This window comes from Vipera berus (genome assembly GCF_964194415.1).
Source record: "Vipera berus genome assembly, chromosome: 3".
Classification (NCBI taxonomy): Eukaryota; Metazoa; Chordata; class Lepidosauria; order Squamata; family Viperidae; genus Vipera; species Vipera berus.
Genome location: NC_138204.1, coordinates 63,624,202 through 63,646,303, shown reverse-complemented (window position 1 = coordinate 63,646,303; position 22,102 = coordinate 63,624,202). Strand labels below are relative to the sequence as shown.

Genomic DNA, 22,102 nt, shown 5'->3' with positions numbered 1-22,102 from the left:
TAGTTGATTAATCACCTTCACTATGATGTTCCCCCACTGGGGCACAAAGCCAACTGGCAGAGCCAGGTCTTTAGGCCCTTACAAAAGGTCAGGAGGGTGGGGTGTCCTCACATCGGGGGGGGGGGGTAAGATGTTCCAGAGGCTAGGTGAATTTTGTCTAATCCTTCCCTGAATTTGTCTAATCCTCTCTTAAATCTATTTACAATGAGACAGATCACCACTTCAGATGTCAGCAAATTCCATAGTTTAACTTAAGAAAGGAAACTACATGCCTTGTGCAGTGCTAGTAGCCACATCTGAACTCTACACTATATCTTTGGAAGTAGAAGATTATCTAGTTTGCAAAGGAAGTTGTAAATATTAAACGTGGTTCATAATAATAAACATTAAATAAATACAGGAAGAAGACTTAGCAGAAGGAAGTTGGAGTATCAGATTTTGAACTGGTTTTAGCACAAGAGGTTCAGTAAACAAGGCTCTAGCATGGACTGGAAGCGAGGGGTGTGGAATTTTGAAGAAACAGTAATAGAAATGGTTACTTTTTAATACCAAATAAATGTTAATTTGTCTTGGAATTATTGTAGGATTTACATCTGAAGATTTCTATGGATAGTCCTTGACTTATGACCCTAATTGAGCTCAAAATTTCCATTGCTAAGCAAGACAGTAGTTAAGTGAGTTTTGCCTCATTTTATGATCTTTCTTGCCACACTTGTTAAGTGAATCACTGTAGTTAAGTTAGTAACACATTTGTTAATTGAATCGGGTTTCCCTGTTGACTTTGCTTGTCAGAAGGTCTCAAAAAGTGATCACATGATCCTAGGACACTGCAGTCATCATAAATACAGGCCAGTTGCAAAACACCCAAATTTTGGTCATGTGCCAATGAGGATGTTTCAACACTCATCAAAGTGAAAAATGGTGATAAGTCATTTTCTTCAGTGCCATTGTAATTTTGGTAATTAAATGAATTGTTGTAAGTTGAGAACTACTTGTAGTTTGAGGTGTTAGAATGCTGATAACTAATTTTTCACAATGCTCTGTAACTAGTTTCCAAAGTATTCAAGTTTGATTATCTTGAATTAAATTAAATTAAATTAACTTGAATTAAATTTTACGTTGAATCTTATTTTGTTCTCTCTCTCTCTCTCTCTCTCTCTTTCCTCCAACCCTATAAATTTATTTATTTATTTATTTATTTATTTATTAAATTTTTATACCGCCCTTCTCCCAAAGGACTCAGGGCGGTGTACAGGGCAATAAATATCAAAATGTAAATACAAAAGTTAAAAAAGTTAAAAAGAATTAAATAATTATGCCCAATATAATACAATAATAAAAGTGTGTTAAAACTAAATCCAACCCCAAACCCATCAGACCAGGCCAGATTGTTCAAATAAATAAGTTTTTAAATCGCGCCGGAAGGAGCGAAGGTCGGGGGCCATCCGGAGCTCAACCGGCAAGCGGTTCCACAAGTCTGGCGCGCCCACAGAGAAGGCCCTCCCCCTGGGGGGCCACCAATCGACATTCTCTGATCGGAGGCACGCTGAGGAGGCCCACTCTGTGGGAGCGCACTGGACGGAGGGAAGTTGATGCCGGCAGCAGGCGCTGCCGTAGGTAATCCGGACCCATGCCATGTAGGGCTTTGTAGGTCATAACCAGCACCTTGAATCTCACCCGGAGGGCAACTGGCAGCCAATGCAGCTCGCGGAGCAGAGGTGTAACATGGGAGTATCAGGAGACCCCCAACACAACTCACGCGGCTGCATTCTGCACCAGTTGAAGCCTCCGAGTGGTCCTCAAGGGCAGCCCCATGTAGAGAGCGTTGCAGTAGTCCAAACGAGAGGTCACGAGCGCATGAGTGACTGTACGCAAGGCATCCCGGTCTAGATAGGGCCGTAACTGGCGCACCAGGCGAACCTGGGCGAAGGCCCCCCTAGTCACAGCTCCTATATGATCTTCTAAGGAGAGCTGTGAATCTAGAAGGACTCCCAAGTTGCGAGCCCTATCTACGGGGAGTAATAGCTCACCCCCCATAGAAAGAGATGGAATATTCTGAATATCCTGAGATGCCGGCACGCACAGCCACTCAGTCTTGTCAGGGTTGAGTCGAAGCCTGTTCCTCCCCATCCAGACCTGAACCGCCTCCAGGCAACAGGACATCACGTCGAGGGTATCACTGGGGTGGTTTGGGGTTGAAATAAAAAGCTGGGTATCATCAGTGTACTGATGATAACCAACTCCAAAACCACGAATGATCTCACCCAGAGGCTTCATGTAGATGTTGAACAGGAGAGGCGAGAGGACCGATCCCTGAGGAACTCCACAAACAAGGGGCCTCAAGGTCGACCTCTGCCCTCCTGCCAACACCGACTGCGAACACCCCAGAAGGTAGGAGGAGAACCACTGAAGAACTGTGCCTCCCACTCCCAACCCCCTGAGGCGCTGCAGCAGGATACCATGGTCGATGGTATTGAAAGCCGCTGAGAGGTCTAATAGGACTAGGACAGAGGAACAACCCCTGTCCTGAGCCCGCCAGAGATCATTCACCAGCGCGACCAATGCCGTCTCCGTGCTGTACCCGGGCCTGAAGCCCGATTGGTACGGGTCTAGATAATCAGCTTCCTCCAAGAACAGAGGGAGCTGATGCACCACCACGCTGTCAACAACCTTCACAAGAAAGTGAAGGTTGGAGACCGGACGAAAGTTATTTAATACAGCTGGGTCCAGGGCAGGCTTCTTGAGGAGGAGTCTCACCACCGCCTCCTTCAAGGCGGCGGGAAAACTACCCTCCCTCAGAGAAGCAGTTATCACTGCCTGGAGCCAGCCTCGTGTCCCATCCCGGCCTGCATAAACCAGCCAGGAGGGGCACGGGTCCAACAAACACGTGGTGGAGCTCAGCTTCCCCATGATCCTGTCCACATCTTCAGGAGTCACAGGATCAAACTCCTCCCAGATAATATAATAAATTGGAAGCTTAGATTATAACATAGACAGTAGAGACATATTTATATCCTCCCAACTGCTTTTTGGGAGAATTATGACTAATTTATCTGCTTTTAGGAACATTCAGTCTTTCCAACTCAACTTCCTTTTAAAAGAAGCTTTTTGATTTCTTCCTTTTGCCTGTTTTGTTTAAACAGTAAATCTGCTACTTTTAATGCATTATATTAAGCAAAAACATGATTTTTTAATAACCATTTGAGCATTGCCTTCTCCTAGGGATCAACTATTATTTTCTCATTACTTGAAAGAGTACTTTAATATTCTCAACATCTGGGAAGTTATTTTGTAACTGTAATCATGGATAATTTTCTTGTATCTGATATTAAAGAATAAAGATTCTAGAAAAGAGGGCATATGTTAATATACAGTGAAACTAAATACAATAAAATGTCACATATATTTTTACATTGATGTACAAACAAAACCTGGAATATAAGCTATTGACAAATATACATATAAAAATTATTAATTTTCAGGAGACATTATTTTATGCTGGAGGATAAACTCTACTTCAACATGACTTCTTTAAATGATAGTCACTACATTATAAAAAAGAAACCATTAATAATTGTTAGTTTGGCTATTGTTAATAAGGTGTGTTGAAAGCTTTGCCAATCCTGATTTCATCTCAGATATGCTGCAACTTATACTAATAAAACAACTGGGTTATATTTTGATAGCTAGATGCCTCACTGGAAAACTATACTTGTAGACATCTGAGAGTTTTGCCATTTCAATGAGAAGACAAACAGCCTAGATCATCTCTGTACTTAACAGAAGATCCCGTTTTATTCTATCTAAGGATTTCACCTGGTACAAGCATGGCCCTAAATCAACCACAAGTGTCTTATTATTTTGCCTAAATTTAGAGTCCTTAAATGTGAAAGTCAACAATTATTTTATAAAAAATCAGCATCTCAATCATTTTAATCTGAAGTTGTATATATTATAAAACTGCATCATCATATTGGACTGACTTGGATTCTTATGAATTTCCAAATCTAAAAATAATTATAGCTATGCAAAAAAGTACAGTTAATACATAATGTGAATAAAGCTTTAGCAATGTATAAACAATTGCTCATTCATCTAATGTTACAGTGTCATTCTCTTTCATATGTGGCTGTCCCGTGACACCTCAATTTTTCTGCAAAGGTCAAGCAGGTGAAATAGCTATAAAGTGCTTTTTCAATTGGTAGCAGGATCAGTCTTAGAGGCACTTAATGGTTGCAAAAGGTATTTTTTCTTAGATGTGCTGTAATCTGTACTATAAATGGAGAATATATATATTGCTTGGCCTCACATATTTCCATTTTATATGCCTATCTAATAATGAAAAAGAAATAGGAAGAAAATTTGGGGGTGGGGTTAGGAAAAATTAAGACATTTGTTTGCTTAAATAACATACAACAGACAACTCTTTAGGGATGAGTCAATGTGAATCCTGTTTTAATTTAACTTAAGCCTTGAAACCTGAATACAAAGTATGAATTATCCACATACATTGTGAATGTTGAACCTTCCATCTAGGTTTCAAATATGGTTTTCTGCTCTTTCCTGATCAACTTCTTCCTATAGTGTCCTGCAAAAGAAGACTAAAGCAAGTCTTCTTTTAATCATCTTCGCTCAAAGAGAGGTTAGATCAAAATCTGTTGTCCTTTCCCTGGATATAGTAATAGACCTAATTGAAAAGAAGGAAAAAAGACATGCTTTGTGTTTTCTTTCAACAGCCTGATGTCAGGACTAGCAGCTCTGGATGCTAAAACTTCTAGTCGATTAGGCATCATTACTGTCACTTACTATCTGTGGACTACATTTGTGGCTGTAATTGTGGGAATCATTATGGTCTCTATTATCCATCCTGGTGGAGCAGCCCAGAAGGAAGTTACTGAAGAAGGTGCGAAGCCAATAATGAGTTCTGCAGATGCATTGCTGGATCTAATTCGGTAACAACCTTCTCACTGTTTTTATGAAGGGTCAGATTTTATATATTCAGTGATACTGTGGTGAATGATCACATTTTTAAAATATATGTTTTTAAATCCATGAATGCTAAAGGTCAATGATGAATTCATTGAAAAGAACCTGAAACTTAATTGGAGCTTCCGTCTAGTCCCTAAACTGAAAAATATTTTAGCACGTATGAATGTATCCTTTCTTGCTTCAGGATCACCATTTTCCCTAATAGCTAAAAGTAAATAATGGAGGCCTAAGGAGAAGAATAAGAGCTTGGCCTGAATTCTGATGCAGAAGAAAATTACAAGTAGTACGTAATGTGTAATCTGGGCAACCAGATGGTCATAGCTGGTAGAAGGAGAAAAATATGGCATCCATTAATGAACAAATATCAAACCTGATAACAATGGAGTTATACCTGAACTTCTATAAAAATAACCGTCCTTCATCTTGTTGTCACATTTATGGTGGAGAAATTTATTATAGGACTAATGTGAAATTCCAACATGCTGTAAACATTAAGGTACCTGAGTACATCTTCTTTGAAATCCTTTAGTCTCCCTTCCTCAATGTCAGCTAATTCTGCAGAAGTCAAGCTCTTCTTCCTTGCTGCGTGTCCTACCACTTGTGTGTGTCTTATCCTTTATCATCCTTTTGTTCTATTCCTAAACCCCTTTTCAAATTTGGAAATTCTTTAAGTCTCCAAAGTAATGCAAGTGGGTGGCTTGAAGAAAGATATAAGATAGTACGGTGCTTGTTAAAATAGGGAGAAAGGCTCAAACATTTATTAAATAACTGAACATATGAGGTTGAAAGCAGATTTATGGTATAAAAAGCAATTGAAAAGCTGTGCATGTTAATCTGTATAAGAGAAATGTTAAGAGGAAAGAAGGATAGCAGTTGTCCTCTTAGCGCCAAAGGCAAAGCTGGAAGCAGTAGACAGAAACTGAATTTTCCTAAACATCTTCCTAACAGCAAAAACTGCTGAGCAGATTGTGTCATGAGGAATTAGGCTCTTCTTTGTCATGCTGAGTTACATATCCTGCATTGCACAAGGAATAGGACTAGATGATCTTTGAGAACCCTTCCATTTTTTAAAGATTAGGAAAAAAAATCTCTGAAATTCTCCATCATTTTTATGAAATTAAGAAAGTTTACAATTTGGAGTGGAAGGAGGAACAGGGAACAATGGCAAGAAAAATGTGTATACGTTTAAATAAAAATATAGAAATGACCTAACATCATATTAAAATGCATTGTTCTAGTCATACTTTACTCTGTATGAATGCCCTGCTTCAGTTATTGATTGTTGTAATTTGCTGCAGTCATAACTGTATGTCATTCCTACATGGATCTGTGGCTATGCTTCACTCTGAGTGAAAAATATGTGTGCCATGCTTTAAATTTGTCAATCAAAACCTGTCCTACCGCCTGCTGAAAAGCACATAAATCTTTTACATTAAAAATAAAAAAGAATATTGCTTGAGTCCATTGGAAACTGAAGTAGGCATCAAAACTAAACAAAAGGGTTTATTAAAAACAGAAATGATTAACAAATGTTGGTTTTCAATTTTTTCTATTATGATACCCTGGGGTATACATTTTGTACACCTACCCATGGAAGATTAATTCCTTTTTTCACTGCAGGTTATAATTCTTCATATTTGCGCATATATGAAGCACAAAGAATATTTTTTAAAAGAGGCATGGCTCACTATGTAAGCTGAGCTCGTCATCAGCTCTTATTTAGTATAAAGAAATCAATTTTATTTTCATCTCTAATCTAGCAATATTTTAAGCAATGGAATCACATTAAATCAAGTGCACATTAAGATGATTGCATTTGTGAATATTTCCCCCAAAATTCTTCCTGGTAGTTCAGATTATTTGTATATCTAATTCCACACACTGACTGGCCTCTAGTCTCAGATGGAGGCATTTCCCATTACCTGCTATCTGATCTTTTTAATTGAAGGAGCTAGAAATTGTAGCTGAGACTTTGTCCATGAAAAGTGTCTGCACTCAATTATGATCTTTTCACCAGTATTTGATTCTTCCTTCATATAAAATTATGTTAATGCAAAAAAATAAATAATGAAAGTTTCTGTAAATCCTCAATTAGTTCTTCATGTTCATTTATTTATGGCTTCTTTCTCTCTCATAGAGTGTGAGTAAAATATAAACTGAACATAAATGTATTTCTATCCTCAGAAGACACTTTGGATTCTCAATGTTGACTGTGAGATTGTTTGTCATGTTTGTTAGTTCAGTTTGCACAGAACCTGGAAATCAGACTTAAAGCTATTTATAGCAGGAAGCAAAGCTATGTGGAAATATACCTGAAGCTATTAGAATTAAGCAGTGAGTGAGCCTTTTTTTTATGGCCCTGAGAAATTTGCATAGTATGTATGCAGCTGATGTGTTTGTTGATGATATGTCCTTGAATGTACCCTCCTTCCCATATTAATTAGTGGTAAAATGGTAATCAAACATAGATACCAGGCATGGACATACCCACATATCTTCACTGGCATCCAAATAGAGTTATACATTGCAAAGGTAGTCCATGATCTCCCTGCTAATGTTTCAGAGAGGTTTAATGAAATTGTAGATTTTTTTTTTCATATCTTACAACTGGAAACAGAAACCCTAAGAACATTGGCATGCGGCCTTGTTACAAAGCATTGAATTGCATTTTGTGATCAGAATGGCAAACTGAGGATTTGAGAGGAAATGGTTGGGGCTTATCATAGACCTAAGACTTTTTGAAGGTGGGCGATGCTTCACAAATCCTACTGAGAGATCCTGAATGGATGGTTCCTATTGTGTAGTGGGGTCCGACGCAAGAGAAACGCCAGCCGGTGTGTGAGTTCAGCTCTTTATTGGAAGGGGAAGTGAACTGAGGAATGAGGGCTACCTGGCCTCCTTATATACCTGGCCAGGTAAGCTAACAGCCAATGGGGTTGGCCCTAGGTTTCCCGCCGAAACTGTCCAGGCCAACGCCCCCTGATGGCTGTTGCTATGCAGATGCCTGCATACATAACACCCCTCCCCCCTTAGAGAAGACCCACATAACAACAACAACATGCAACTACTATAACTATGAGTATATATATATAAAAAAAACAGTGGTGTCCTTGTGTGAGGGTCACTTGCACACATAGTCCGACAGGTAGGCTGGTGTCCTGTGTGGACGGGTGGATCGTCTGGGTGTGCTTGGCCCCTGGGCTTGGACCGTGGGTTCCTGAGGCCTTTGTGCAGGGCTGCAAGGAGCCGGCATCAGGAAGTCCTCCTCCTCTGGTCCCTGCCCTGTGACGTCCTCAGCTGGGTTGACCCCTCCTGGAGTGTGGTCCTCCTGTTGATCGTGTGCGTTGAGTTCAGGGACGTGTGTGACGCGCTCAGGGGCGTGTGTGACGTGCTTAGGGACTCTTCCTCTGAGCTGATCGATGTGTCGCCTTATGCGTCTGTCCCCCTCCACCCCTACAATGTACGAAAGGGGTCCTGTTTTCCCGACCACTGTCCCCGGAACCCAAGGATGTCCAGCCCCATAGTTCCTTGCCCAGACCAGGTCCCCCAGGTTGAGGACCCTGTGTGTGGGTGATGATGGCAATGGTGATGGTAGTGATGCTGGTGGTGATGGTGATGATGGTGATGATGGTGATGTTGCCCTACCGGTTTCGGCTGCTACCCGGTCTGGGTGTAGGCGGTCCAGCTTGGTGATGAGGCGCCGTCCCCATCGCAGTTCTGCTGGGCTCTTGCCGGTAGCCACGCATGGTGTTGTGTGTTGGGCTAGTAAAAATTTGGCCAGTCTGTGGTGCCAGTCCCCGCTGATGATGCGCCGGAGTGCATCTTTGGTCGTCCTTACCATCCGTTCGGCCTGCCCGTTGGTAGATGGATGGAAAGGCGCGGAGGTGGCGTGCCTAATCCAGTTCGCCTTCAAGAACGCCTGGAAATCAGCAGCAGTAAACTGAGGCCCATTATCAGACACAATTACGTCGGGGAGGCCGTGTGTGGCAAAGAGAGCTCTGAGCACCTGGATTGTCCTCCCCGAGGTCATGTTGGGGACAGGGACTACCTCTAACCACTTGGAGTGACTGTCCACCACTACTAAAAATAGTTGACCCTGGAATGGCCCCGCATAGTCAATGTGAATGCGGGACCATGGCGTGTGTGTGGCCTCCCACCGGTGTACTGGTGCATGTGGCACTTCTGGCCTGGATCTCTGGCACGTATAACAGGCCTTGACCCGATCCTCAACCTCCTTGTCCAACCCGGGCCACCAGAGGTAGCTCCTAGCCAGTGCCTTCATCCTGACCACCCCCGGGTGCCCTTCGTGTAAGGAGTCCAATACCCTGGCGCGTAGTGCGGGTGGAATGATGACCCTGCTACCCCAAAGGAGGCACCCTTTGTGTGTGGATATTTCATCACGTCTAATGAAATAGGCCTGAAACTCTGGTCCCGAGGATTTGTCCTGCCACCCTGTGCAAACCCATGAGTGCACCCTGCCCATGATGTTGTCTGTGGCTGTGTGGCTGGCAATGTCCTTGGCAAGAACTGGGCACTCGGGTAGTTCCTGCAGGGCTAGGATCTGTGTGGCTGGTGCTGGGTCTGGGTCGTGTGTGTCTAGGGGGAGCCTACTTAGACCGTCTGCGTGGCCCATCTCCTTCCCTGGCTTGTGTACCAGCTTGCAATTGTATGCTGCAAGGAAGATGGACCACCGGAGCATCCTGGGGGACAGAATCTGGGGGGTTTGCCTGTCTGTGGTGAACAGGCCCAGGAGTGGTTTGTGGTCCGTGAAAACAGTGAACTCCCTGCCATATAAGTAATCATGGAATTTCTTGATTCCTGCCACGATTGCCAGGGCTTCTTTGTCTATTTGGGCGTAGTTTCTTTCTGCTCCAGACAGTGTCCTAGAATAGTATGCTATGGGGACTTGTGCCCCGTTGGGCTCAAGGTGGCTTAGGACAGCGCCCACACCATAAGGGGATGCATCGCAGGCGATACAAATGGGCTTGGACTCGATGAAATGGGTTACTGTGGACTTGTCCGACAGCAATGCCTTCAGGGCCTTGAAGCTCTGATCATGGGTGGCCGTCCAGGCCCATGTTGCCTGTTTGTCTAGCAGCCTGTGGAGCGGTTCAGTGATGGCTGCCTTGTGTGGGAGGAATGTATGGTAGAAATTCAGCAGACCCAGGAATGCCTGAAGCTCTGCTTTGTTCTTGGGTGTGGGTGCTAGTTTGATGACCCTCACCTTGGATTCTGTGGGGTGGATTCCCCTGGCGTCTACTCTGAACCCCAAAAATTCTGTGGAAGGAACGCCTATGCTGCATTTTTCCTTTTTGAGTTTGAGGCCAGCTGTGCGCAGCCTTGCCAGCACTTCCCTAAGCCTCCCTGCCAGTTCCTCTGCTGATGCTCCTGCGATCAGGATGTCATCAAAATAGGGGCAGACTCCTGGAATGCCCTTGAGTGTCTTTTCCATAACCTCCTGGAAAATGCCGGGAGCAACGCTGACTCCAAACTGCAGCCTGTTCACCCAGAACGCCCCCCTATGGGTTACTATGGTTTGGATGTCAGCTGTTTCCCTAGTGACCGTGAGTTGCTGGTACGCCTGTGCAAGATCGAGCCTTGCAAAAATGGCGCCGCCTTGGAGGGAAGCGAGAACGTGGCTGACCGCGGGAACCGGGTAAGCGTGCGGGTTTAGGGCGCGGTTCACCGAGCACTTATAGTCGGCGCAGATCCTTATTTCCCCGTTGGATTTGAGGGGGGTCACGATGGGGGTTTCCCACTCCCCTCCATCTACAGGCTCTAAGATTCCCTGGGCCACCAACTTGTCTAGTTCGCGCTCGATTTTGTGTTTGAGCGCAAACGGGACTCGCCGCGGCCGGACCCTAACGGGGGAGACGTTCGAGTTAAGCTTGAACGATATGGGGGCCCCGGTGTACTTGCCTAATGACCCGTCGAAGACGTCGGCGAACTCCCGGCAAACGGCCTCAACGGAGTCCCCCTGGATCCGATGGATCCCGGATACTGAGATTCCCAGGGCCTCAAACCAGTCCAGCCCGACCAGGCTGGCTCTGCGGCCCTCTACCACTACAACGTCCAGGTGCCCTTCGCGACCCTTAAACCCCACTGAAATGGTGGCCTCCCCCTTCACCTTGACCAGTGAATTCTGAAAATCGGTCAGGGTTAATTTAGTAGGCCGTAATTTAATCCGTTGCTTGCTCCGGCTAATTATGTGGTTAAGGGTCTCGTCCGAAATAATCGAGACCGCTGATCCGGAGTCAAGCTCCATGCTGCAAGGGACACCTTGCAAACGGATTGTTAATCTAATTTTGGGTTTGAGCAGCCGGCGGCTACCCGTGTGGTTAATGGCCAGCCGGCTCTCGACATAGCCAATTTTTGTTTTGGTGGGGGCCCCAGTACCTTCGAACGGCGGTTCCTCCGGCTGCAGCTCGTGGATCTCCTCTCGGGGGCGGCGGCTATGGCAGACGGCGGCTATGTGGCCTGTTTTCTTGCAGGCCCGGCACGTGGCGGACCGGAACTTGCAGAGGCTGCGCATGTGGTTCCCACCACACCCTGCGCACCTCTGGGGAACGGCAGTGTTGCTGGGAGGCCTGGGCCTGTCTGGGCGTCTGGCTCGCTGGTCGGGGGTCGACTTCCGCTGGAGGAGGTCGATGCTCAGGTCGTCCTCTTCTGTGGCCCCTTGCCGGTGGACGCTGGTTTCCTGGTTGCCGGGCAGGGTTCCCTGGCAGGCTTGGACGGCCCTGCAGGCCGCTTCGTGGGCTAGGATGGCATCCTCGGCTTCCTGGAGAGAGACCTCCTCTCTTTCGAATAGGCGCTCCTGCAACCGCCTGTCGCGTAGGCCGCAAATCAGCCGGTCCCGTAGTCGCTCCACCAAATTTTTGAACCTGCAAGCGACGGCAGCTTCCCGTAGTGCGGCGAGGAAGTCGGCGCCAGTCTCGTCGGGGCGCTGGTCCCTTTTCTCGAATTGTGACCGTGCGGCCACCTTGGAGCGCCGGGGCCTGAAATGTGCGTTGAGCCTGGCCACGAGGTCTCGGTACGCGACGGTGTTGATGGCCTCCTGGGGGAACAGGTTCGAGGCGACTTCCAGCAGCGCTGGTCCCCCAAGGCAGAGCAGGGCGGCCGCCTTTGCACCGTCCTCCGATATCTGATTGAACCGCATGTACAGTTCAACGTGAGCCAGGTAACGGGTCCAGGTTTCGGGGCGGCGGGTCTCGAATTCGTGGGGTTGTCCGGCTCTAGCCATGGCGGCAGTTGGTCGTGGATGTGGCGCTTGGTGTTGCCGGTTCGGCTGGCAGTCGTGGGGGGAAGAAGGAAAAATGCCTTTCCCTTCAGCTCGCGGAGCGTTTCCCCAGTGACTTCAGCTCTTGGTCGGCAGCAATCCCACCTTCGTCGCCACTATTGTGTAGTGGGGTCCGACGCAAGAGAGACGCCAGCCGGTGTGTGAGTTCAGCTCTTTATTGGAAGGGGAAGTGAACTGAGGAATGAGGGCTACCTGGCCTCCTTATATACCTGGCCAGGTAAGCTAACAGCCAATGGGGTTGGCCCTAGGTTTCCCGCCAAAACTGTCCAGGCCAACGCCCCCTGATGGCTGTTGCTATGCAGATGCCTGCATACATAACAGTTCCATTTGTCCCAATCTCAATACAGGGACTGTTGGCAAGCATGCTTTCCTTATCTTTTTCCAAAGTGGTGTGTTCCAACTCACATTCCAATTACTTGCTGCTCTTTAATTTGTTCTAGGCAACCTTTTGTAAATCTACTGGTTTCTGTATGAAACTGCCAGCCTCTTCCATCCTTTTTTGTTACTGTTTGATGCCCTCCAAGCCTCTTTAGGCAAGAAGAGGAACGTGCGTGCTATATGAGCCCTGATTTCTACTGTATATGCTTGGTAAGCTAGGCTTCAAACATTATACACACTCCTTCTGTATCTCCAATAACCATCAGTTCTTTGTTCCTATCTACATATTCAGCAATTAGAGCATGAACCATAGCTGGTCACAGAGAACAAATGAAGGGTGACTGTCTATGGAGATTCTTAATGATCCAGGTCATGATTGTCCCAAAGGTGCTTTTTCAAAAGGCAACTACTAGACTTTCTTTGTTTTTTTCCTTGAAGATGTTTCGCTTCTCATCCCAGAAGCTTCTTCAGTTCTGACTGAATGATGGAGAATGGAAGGAATTATATTTCTTGCAATCATCTGGTAGTTAGCACTCTCTCTGAGAGTTGTTGATGCCACTTGGAGGTTTATGTGTGCCCTAAGGGTCATCTGAATAGTGCAAATGAATGTGGAACCTTGTTGGAACTGTTGAAAGGACAGCGTTATAAACAGTGGACTGGTGGACTGATGAAACATTGGGCCATTTATTTATTTTATTTGTAGAATGTATTGCCCCGCCTCCCATCTTACCTAACGGTAACTCTATTTTAAAAAACAGAAACAAAAGAAATCCAGCTTGCTTTCCCCGACATGTTGGGAGGGTAAAGAATCACGAAAACTGGCCAGTTAGTGAGGAGCATTAACATTGGTGGAGCAGTGGGCTAATGCCTCCTTAAGTAACACCAGCTGCCTGCAATTAGTGCAGGTTCGCATCCCACCAGGCTCAAGGTTGACTCAGCCTTCCATCCTTCCGAGGTAGGTAAAATGAGGACCCAGATTGTTGGGGGCAATTAAGCTGACTTTGTAATAATGCAGCTTGGGGTGTGTGTGAAAGCCCTAATAAGCAGGCATATACATAGAATGAAGGCTACTGCTAAGCTTGTAAGCCGCCCTGAGTCTTCGGAGAAGGGCGGGATATAAATGGAATTAAAATAAAAAATAAAATAAAACTACTCTTCAGATAGAACACCTGCCTAGCACTGTTATCAAAGCTGAAAATTAAATCTTAACAGACAATGTCTTAAACCAGCTTTATTCCCAGCCATTTCTGTTCAGGAGACAAGCAGCTTAAGGCCGTTGTGCAGAAAAGCTTGACAGCAAAGAAGAGGAAATACATCACCACCTCAGCAGACGGAAAAGAAAGAAAATCATAGCATCTCTTTGAAACATGATGGGACCTTGCTGGCAACAAAACATTCTTTCCAGCTGCAATAGACAAGTTAAGGCAGAACTAAGATCAGCAGTATTCAGTTAATAGCTTTGCAGAATTAAATATTGATATTGTCTTAGCAGCTTATTTGTTCCATATGGCTAAGAGAGAATACAAAAGAGATGAAGAAATATAAGGGCATCACTAACGAGGAGAGGGATGTTTAAGAGCAGCGTATCTTCCAGAAGAATTTGAATATACAGATGTGGATCTCTGCGTTACCCAAACAGTCCTGTTTCAAAAAAAAAAGTACCATCACTGTAGCAATGTGTCCATTTGAAAATAATTATAAATAATCCTCTAAAATCTGATATTGAGAGAGTTAGAAAGACTTCAGCACTAAGGTGCTACCTCCAATAAAGCAACAGAAGTATTGTACAATACTAATGACAACTGCAGAAGCACAAATCTCATGTTCAATAGCGTAATTCACAATGGGCATAAATTGTTTTTTGAAATCAGTATTTCAAAACCAGGTGTTTGCAGTTTTTCCAAGAATATGATGGAGCTAATAAAAATACCTGCTCAGTTTTATGTGCCAGCTGCTTTTTTCCCCTCACAGTTATATTTCTGTAAAGTGGAGAAAGGGCTCCAGACTAACTGCATCTCCTCCACAACACAACTACTGTTACCATGCTCAGACTCATTTGTTTAGTGACGTATCAAGGTTGTCTGTCAGGGCCTGTACTGCTCTCCTAAGGACTGATGTGACCCTAAAACTGCTGTTCTAGTGAAATATTATCATTTCAAAAAAGTTAATCTTGAAGAATGATTTACCATGGAAAACAAGAGTCAATTTAAAGTATATTAGAGTAGTTCCAGTCACTTCTATTAAAAGGTTGTTGTTCACCCACCAAGTCATATCTGACTCTTTGTGATCCCATGGACCACAGCACGCCAGGCTCTCCTGTTCTCTCCTGTCTCCCAGATTTTGCCCAAATTCATGTTCATTATGTTGATGACACCATCTAACCATCCCATCTTCTGCCATCCTCTTCTCCTTTTGCCTTCAATCTTTCCCAACATCAGGGTCTTTCACAATGGGTTCTCTCTTCTCATTTGGTGACCAAAGTATTTGAGCTTCAGCTTCAGTATCTGTCCTTCCAAAGAACAGTCAGGGTTGATTTCTTTTAGTATCTATTAAAAGGAACAGTCCTAATTCCTGCAAGAGAAAGAATAATGAAAAATAACATGCAAGTATCTTTAAAACTCTTTTTTTAACATTAGATTACTAATGACCATCTGACAGATGTTTCTTCTTCCATATAATCCTTATTGCATGTCAGTGCAGCTAGTTACAACTGCAGAAGTGAGGCACAAGTTCAAAGGTTGCTAAGACACACATACCTAGTTCCTCTTTAATATGAATGCAACTTCCCCCGACAGTTGCTCCAGATTAATTGTCCATCATAAACTGCTAATCTATCATTTAATCAGCAAAGTAATCCTTTGCATGTCTGTACCACCTTTCATCCAAATCACATCACAAACAGAATTAATTAATGAAATTCCTAATGTACATGGATACAATCTATGTTACAGAGATGATTACATGGAGGAATCAGGATCCCCTGGAACTTAAAAAGGCAATTGAAAGGGAATGATTCTAAATCTCTTGGGGCAATTGAAGATACGTGTCCCAAGCGTGCTTTTTTAAAGGCAATAATATGGAGAAAACTAAAAATCTTTCATTAAAAATGAAACATTTATTGCAATATAATCACATTCCCATCACTCAAATTACAATCTGTTTTTGGGGTAAAATATCTTTTTCATCAGACGCTGATTCAGAATTTAATTTTTAGTTGAAAGTGTCAGAAAAATGAATGCCAGATTAATGGGCGATGTGAATTGTTTGGATTTATTTGATGTCTTTTTACCCACCAATAAACCTGTACAGATCATGCCAGATTGGAACAAATTAAGGAAATCTGCTAGCACATACAATACTAGCCTGTAATGACAAGCCTGGAGTGAATTTCCAAACAGCTACAGGTGCATAGTTGTGAGATAACCTTAGAGATTACTGTTGTGGCATACAAGTATTAGATTAGATGGTTTTCAAGTTTTTTCCAGCTCTCAACTTTATGCCAGGATGTTGCATGATGTTTACTATAAATGTTTATAAATATTAATTTAAAAAACTTTCAATTAACAGAATATCACATTGTTCCAATTTCCCCCCAAGTTCTACAACAGGAAAAATGGGAAAATCACTTACCCAATGAAGAATCTGAAGCTATTTTTTTAAGCCAGATAACATGTTTGATATTATAAATTATTGCATATTTCTAGTTTACAAACCTTTGTGTTTAAAATTCTATCTATTTCCTTGACCAGTTTTCTTTGTCTTTTCAGGAACATGTTTCCTGCAAACCTTGTGGAAGCCACTTTTAAACAGGTAGGAATCTGGCTTTCTCTAACTTTCAGCCCTAAAAAATATTTCTTTCCAATTCATAAGAAAAAGATAGATAAGCCATATACAATTCATCAGATAAGCCACAATAACCTCCAAAATCACCAATACAGTACATGTATTATTTAATTTAATAAAGGTGTTGAGTAAGATTTGGGGATAGGGAACTCTTCCTAATAGCCACAAATATTAAAAATTCTCAGTTATGTTGGGAAGAGTTAGCAGTGAAAGGAAACCAGGCTGCCAAAGAACATAATGGCTGGACACCATCAAAGCAGACCCCAGCCAGAGCATAGCAAAACTCAAAGAAGCAGTGCAAGATTGGAAGATGTGGAGAGACCTGGCCAACAGAATCGCCAAGAGTTGGATACGACTAATGGATGTTGTCATCATCCTCATCCTCATCATTACCATTCTCCTCCTCCTCCTCCTCCTCCTCCTCATCATCATCATAAATTCATTATTACTCTTAACAGCAAATGTTACCTACTCATGAGATCTAGCAGAAGGAGGAAATACCTCCAGTAGAATTCTCAACTATTCAAAGTCCCATAAGTGAAATATGGTCTTGATTTTTTTTTTAAAAAAAATGCAGGTTAGGTAGCTTGGAGCTTTCCAAATATTAAGAACAACAACTTGTATAGTCCTGATGAGAATGAAAATGTAAAAATGTGGGGAATGCCAAGTTGTTTATATATTAGGCATAAACTTTGCATGCAGAACGTATAGTTGTAGTATATCAGTTGTAGTATATCCAGTTGCTGCCAGGAAGATCTCATCTACAACCCTTAAAAGCTATTCCTGAGCAGTGTATAAAGCAGACTTTCTCCAACCTGGTGTTCCTCAAAGAGAGGATGCAGTTTAAGGTATCTGGAAGAATTTAGTTGGAGAAAAATGGTGGTAATTAGTGTTGCTCCAACTTTCTCTCCTCTAGATATATTATCAATGCAGACCCCAATGCATTGCCAGTTCTTAGTCCCATATAATGTTAATAATAATGATAGGAACATAAGAGTTTACTTGTTATGAGCCAAACTCTTATGTTCCTATCACTATTATTAACATTATATGGGTCTAAGATCTGGCAGCAAATAAATTTGCGTAACTTTTAAAAGTAGTTCAGAAACCATACATGGCAGCCTAACCCTAACCCTAACCCTAACCCCACCTTATCTATTAATAAATTGATTCACCAATAAATGAATCGTCTATTTACTCTTCCATATTGATATAAAAGTACCCTCTGAATTGTTTGTTCTGGTGTAGAAAAAAAATTGATAGCCAGAGCTCACAAATCCCCCCTTGGAAAAAGTCAGTATTTTCTTAATCTTTGCAATAATAAATGGCAAAGATTTCCAGGCCAAAATATATGTATGCTTCAAGATGGAGGACATGTTAAAGCCATTAATACATAAATTCCATTTCCTCCAGCTTCTCTGAAAAGAGACATGACAGAAAAATGATAAGAAACGTGAGGTGAGTTTCTACATAAAACATTGCCCTGAAGTACAAATTGGAGATGGAATTCTAACTTTGTTTCCATAAACAGAGCACAATGAAGTTTTCTGCCTATTCTGTCTCTCTTTAGACTTCATTTAGATCCATGAAATGTTACTGGATAAGATGTGAGGAGCTACTGTATTATTATTGTGTTGCATTTATTTACCGACTTTGAAATTTGGGTATTTAAAAATATCTTTGATATGCTAACTTTATAAAAAAAATATCTTTGACATGCTAACTTTATAAAAATGTTTTGAGTTTTGTTGGATATAGATGTTTTTCTACAATTGGATATATATGTTTTTTCTACAATTGCATGGGTTGGAATGTTGTTTTACAATTGTATTGTTTGCTTCATTCAAGATTTGAAAATATTAAAATAATGTTAAATTTCAAATGTTAGAGCAATGTTTCACAGCCTCAGGGACTTTAAGATGTGTGGACTTCAACTCCCAGAATTCCCCTGCTGTCTGGAGAATTCTGGGAGTTGAAGTCCACATATTTTAAAGTTGCCAAGAATGAGAAATAACGCAATAGACTATCCTTCTGCACATAACCCAGATGATCTATGCTCTTTCAGTATCGAACCAAAAGCATTCCAATTGTCAAAGTGAGCAAAGCACCATCTGAAAGTATTACTCGCCGAATTATAATCTATGGTGTGCAAGATGAAAATGGATCCAACATCCAGAATTTTGCTTTGGATATTACACCACCACCAGAAGTGATTTATAAGTCAGAGCCAGGCACTAGTGAAGGCATGAATGTGTTGGGAATTGTAATATTCTCTGCTACCATGGGTAAGTTTTAATAGCATGTCAAATAAAGTTATTACATGAAATGGACTAATCATGTGCTATCTAATGCCTTGCAGACAAGTTGAGCACCGACTTTATATATTATTGCAGTTATTTATGCTTATTGTATTTCATGAATTGAAGTCAAGGACATTTAGAAGATGCCCCACTTAAGCAGAATACTAGAGAGAAATTAATTGCTTTTTATAGAATTCCTAATGTTGTAGCTTGGAAAGCATATTTCACAGTTCTGAATATAATTTAAGGACTGTGGCTATATTTCTAGTTGTATTAAAAAAATGTTAATACTATATGGCCCCATTTTTTTTCTTCCTTTTTTCTAAGCTGAAATTTTTGTTTTCTTAAACTGTGTTTTTGCTTCTTTTACTTGTGTGTAATTCCTAGAGTTATTCTGAGAAACGTAAATGAAAAGGAGCAAAGCATGTTTGTGGCTGGGGTATTATTTTCAACAGCATCTATGATTAGATCATGTATAGTTAACACAATTGATGAAAGTGTGCACTACTAAACAAAAATTATGGCTATTTGCCTTCATTTGCTGATATATCTTCATCTAACAATACAGGTAGTCCTTGACTTACGACTAATTGCTTAGTGACTATTTGAAGTTATAGCTAACTCAAACAAGGCAATTTACAATTTGGATTTGAAGTTCCCATGGTTGGCCCCTCTGGGGTCATGTGACTGAACTTAGGGCACTCCGCAATATGAATGCATTTATGGCCACGTGCAGGTTGTGACTGTCTTTGATGACAATTTTGCCAAAAACTGTCATTCCTGATTTTCAACAAAATCACACCTGTAGTGAACCATTGGCTTACTTAACAACCGTCACATTTGGTTTATGACTGCTTAACAATTGCTGCAAAAACGATCATAAAATTGGGTCAGTGATCTGACTGTGACGATGCACAACTGTAATGACTGCATACAACAAGCCATTTGGTTCTTCAGTTTTTAGCCTTATTATTTGGAGGTACCTATGAAGAACAGCGTTCCGTGCGCCTTTGGCATCTAGTCATGCCGGCCACATGACCACGGAGACATCCTCAGACAAGCGCTGGCTCTTCGGCTTTGAAACGGAGATGAGCACCAGCCCCTAGAGTCAGAAACGACTAGCACGCATGTGCGGGAGAACCTTTACCTTTACCTTATAAATAAACATTTATTTAAATTGCAAAGTGTGGCAGGTTAGATAACACTCCTAACAAACATGAAAAATAATGGGGGACATTGTCTGGGAGTTGCCCCATTCAGTGAGTGGGTTCTGCAGAAGGGCAACAACTATGACAAAAGAAATATATAGTCTTGATAGGGGATTGCAAGGAGGAAGGGAGAGTCAGTTTGGTATAGTGGTAAGACATCATTCTAGAAATTGGGAGAGTGTGAGTTCTAGTTCTGCCTTATCCACAAAGCTGCCTGGGTGTCCATGGGCCAGTCACCTTCTCTCGCCTACTTCTTAAAAGGCTGCTGAGAAAACTGCAGGTGCCAGGAGTCAAATTGGCTTGGAGGCATGCACATTAAAAGAAAGATAGCATGTAGTCAGTAAATTAATCATGACTTTCTTTCCCTAGAACTTGTTTGTAAGGGACTACTTCCATTTAATCCCACTCCACTAATTCTAAATTTTAGAGTTTTTTTTAATTTTAGAGTTCACATTAAAGGGGAGGACAGATCTCCTTGCCTTTTCTATGACCGGACTGAGGGCAAAGGGAACAGCTGTGGACTTTAATTAGGCACTTCTGTAATGTAACCACTGTGAGTCTAATTTTTTTGCCAGTTTTTGAATATTGACATGAAACTCTGAAACATCTTTTCCAGTCTGCTTTAAACAGAATTACATTGAATGACTCTGGGAGAATCAGTCCAGCAGTTTTTAAAATGACCTCTAGAGAGCAGCCAAATGTTTGGATTAGGTTAGCACCATTTATAACCAGTTTGGATTGTTTTTAGTTTGAAAGACAGGGATTTTATTCAAAATCAAGACTTAGCTACAATGATCAAATGGGATTGAGCCACTTCTTCTAAACAGGGACATTTCAAGGTATTTAATTATACATTAGAATATTTTGAGTAATCATGTAGCAGTTCTATCTGCAGAGATGTCACTTTAGCCTTTTCAGCTGAAGATGTGTTCAGATTCCAAGCATTACTACAGGGAACTGGCACCACAGGCTGGCCAACTTCTTGTTATGCCAGCATATAATGCCTTGTACAGCTGCAGGCAAGAGCCCCGCAGAGCTGCAATGGGGCAAGAGACTAATAACAAAATTGGACAGACTGCACCCCGATAGAGTGGCCTCTGACACGGCATGTCCAAAGGCACCTAGGCATTTACAGGTGGGAGACCAGGTTTGGACTCAGAACTACGGGCAAGGGCAGTTGTGGGTATCAGCGAAAGTTGTTAAAGTGTACTGCTTGCTAATTGCTTGCATTCAATTGCTATGTGCTAGTTCATGTGTATGCTTATAACAGTTGCTAGCCGGCCCAGACTGGTTGTCTCCAGCTGGCTAAGTAGGTCTTTGGGCTGGAAACCTATGCTTCAAACCTATTGGTCACCGCCTATCGGCCAACCGTATAAATAGCTGCACAGCAGCTCCCTTGTTGCTTCTGTTTGTTCTGACCTTTAATAAAGCACATTGCTGTTTTGAACCTTCTGTCTCGCTCAATGCCTGCAAAGAACCGGCTACACAACATAGCCCTCTTCCATATTGTTCCCCTGAAATGGTACTTGAAAGAAAACTGCTTGTACAATACAAAACTGGAGCTTGTATTGTTTAGAATATGTAATTATTAGCATACCTTACTGAGAAATGTGACTCATTACCAGCTATTCAACTCATCTGGTAATTCAAATTTCAGATAAATTTCCAGATTGCAATGAAGATCTTTTCTCAAGGCTAAGCCAAAGTGCTCTCCTTTCACTCTTGAGCAAGTAGCAAATAAACTAGAATTTCCATTGCCTGTCTCTTATTTGCTCCATGTCTCTGTTCTCAGTCAGTGTTGCTCACCTAATTTCTTTCCCTAATAACAAATATTAATTCATTTTATACTCAAGGCTGCTCTTAAATGGTATCAGAATAGGAGTAATATTACTTCAACACAAATATTGCCAAGATTGATTTTAAGCCTGTCTCATTCATGGGCAAGAGGTGAGATAAATAGAAGGTTATGGGAACAGAGCAGGGAAAAAAACTTGCTAGGGCATGTTTTTATCATGGTTACGTGCAAGTGAGGAAAGACTCAAAGTATATTATATAAGTTTAGATGAAAATAAACAAGAAGAAACTAA

The 22,102-nt window shown here is 42.2% G+C and overlaps 1 protein-coding gene across 1 annotated transcript in view; it reads left to right on the top strand.

Annotated features, from left to right (window-relative positions):
* Positions 1–22,102, top strand: part of SLC1A7 (solute carrier family 1 member 7) — a gene marked incomplete at its 5' end in the record, with an annotated part of 48,922 nt that overhangs the window by 10,894 nt on the left and 15,926 nt on the right. Inside the window, 3 exons of the mRNA XM_081322194.1 lie at positions 4,737–4,952; positions 16,432–16,474; positions 18,573–18,792. Of these exons, the coding sequence (XP_081178320.1) occupies positions 4,737–4,952; positions 16,432–16,474; positions 18,573–18,792 (479 nt within the window). The remainder of the gene's footprint in view (positions 1–4,736; positions 4,953–16,431; positions 16,475–18,572; positions 18,793–22,102) is intronic.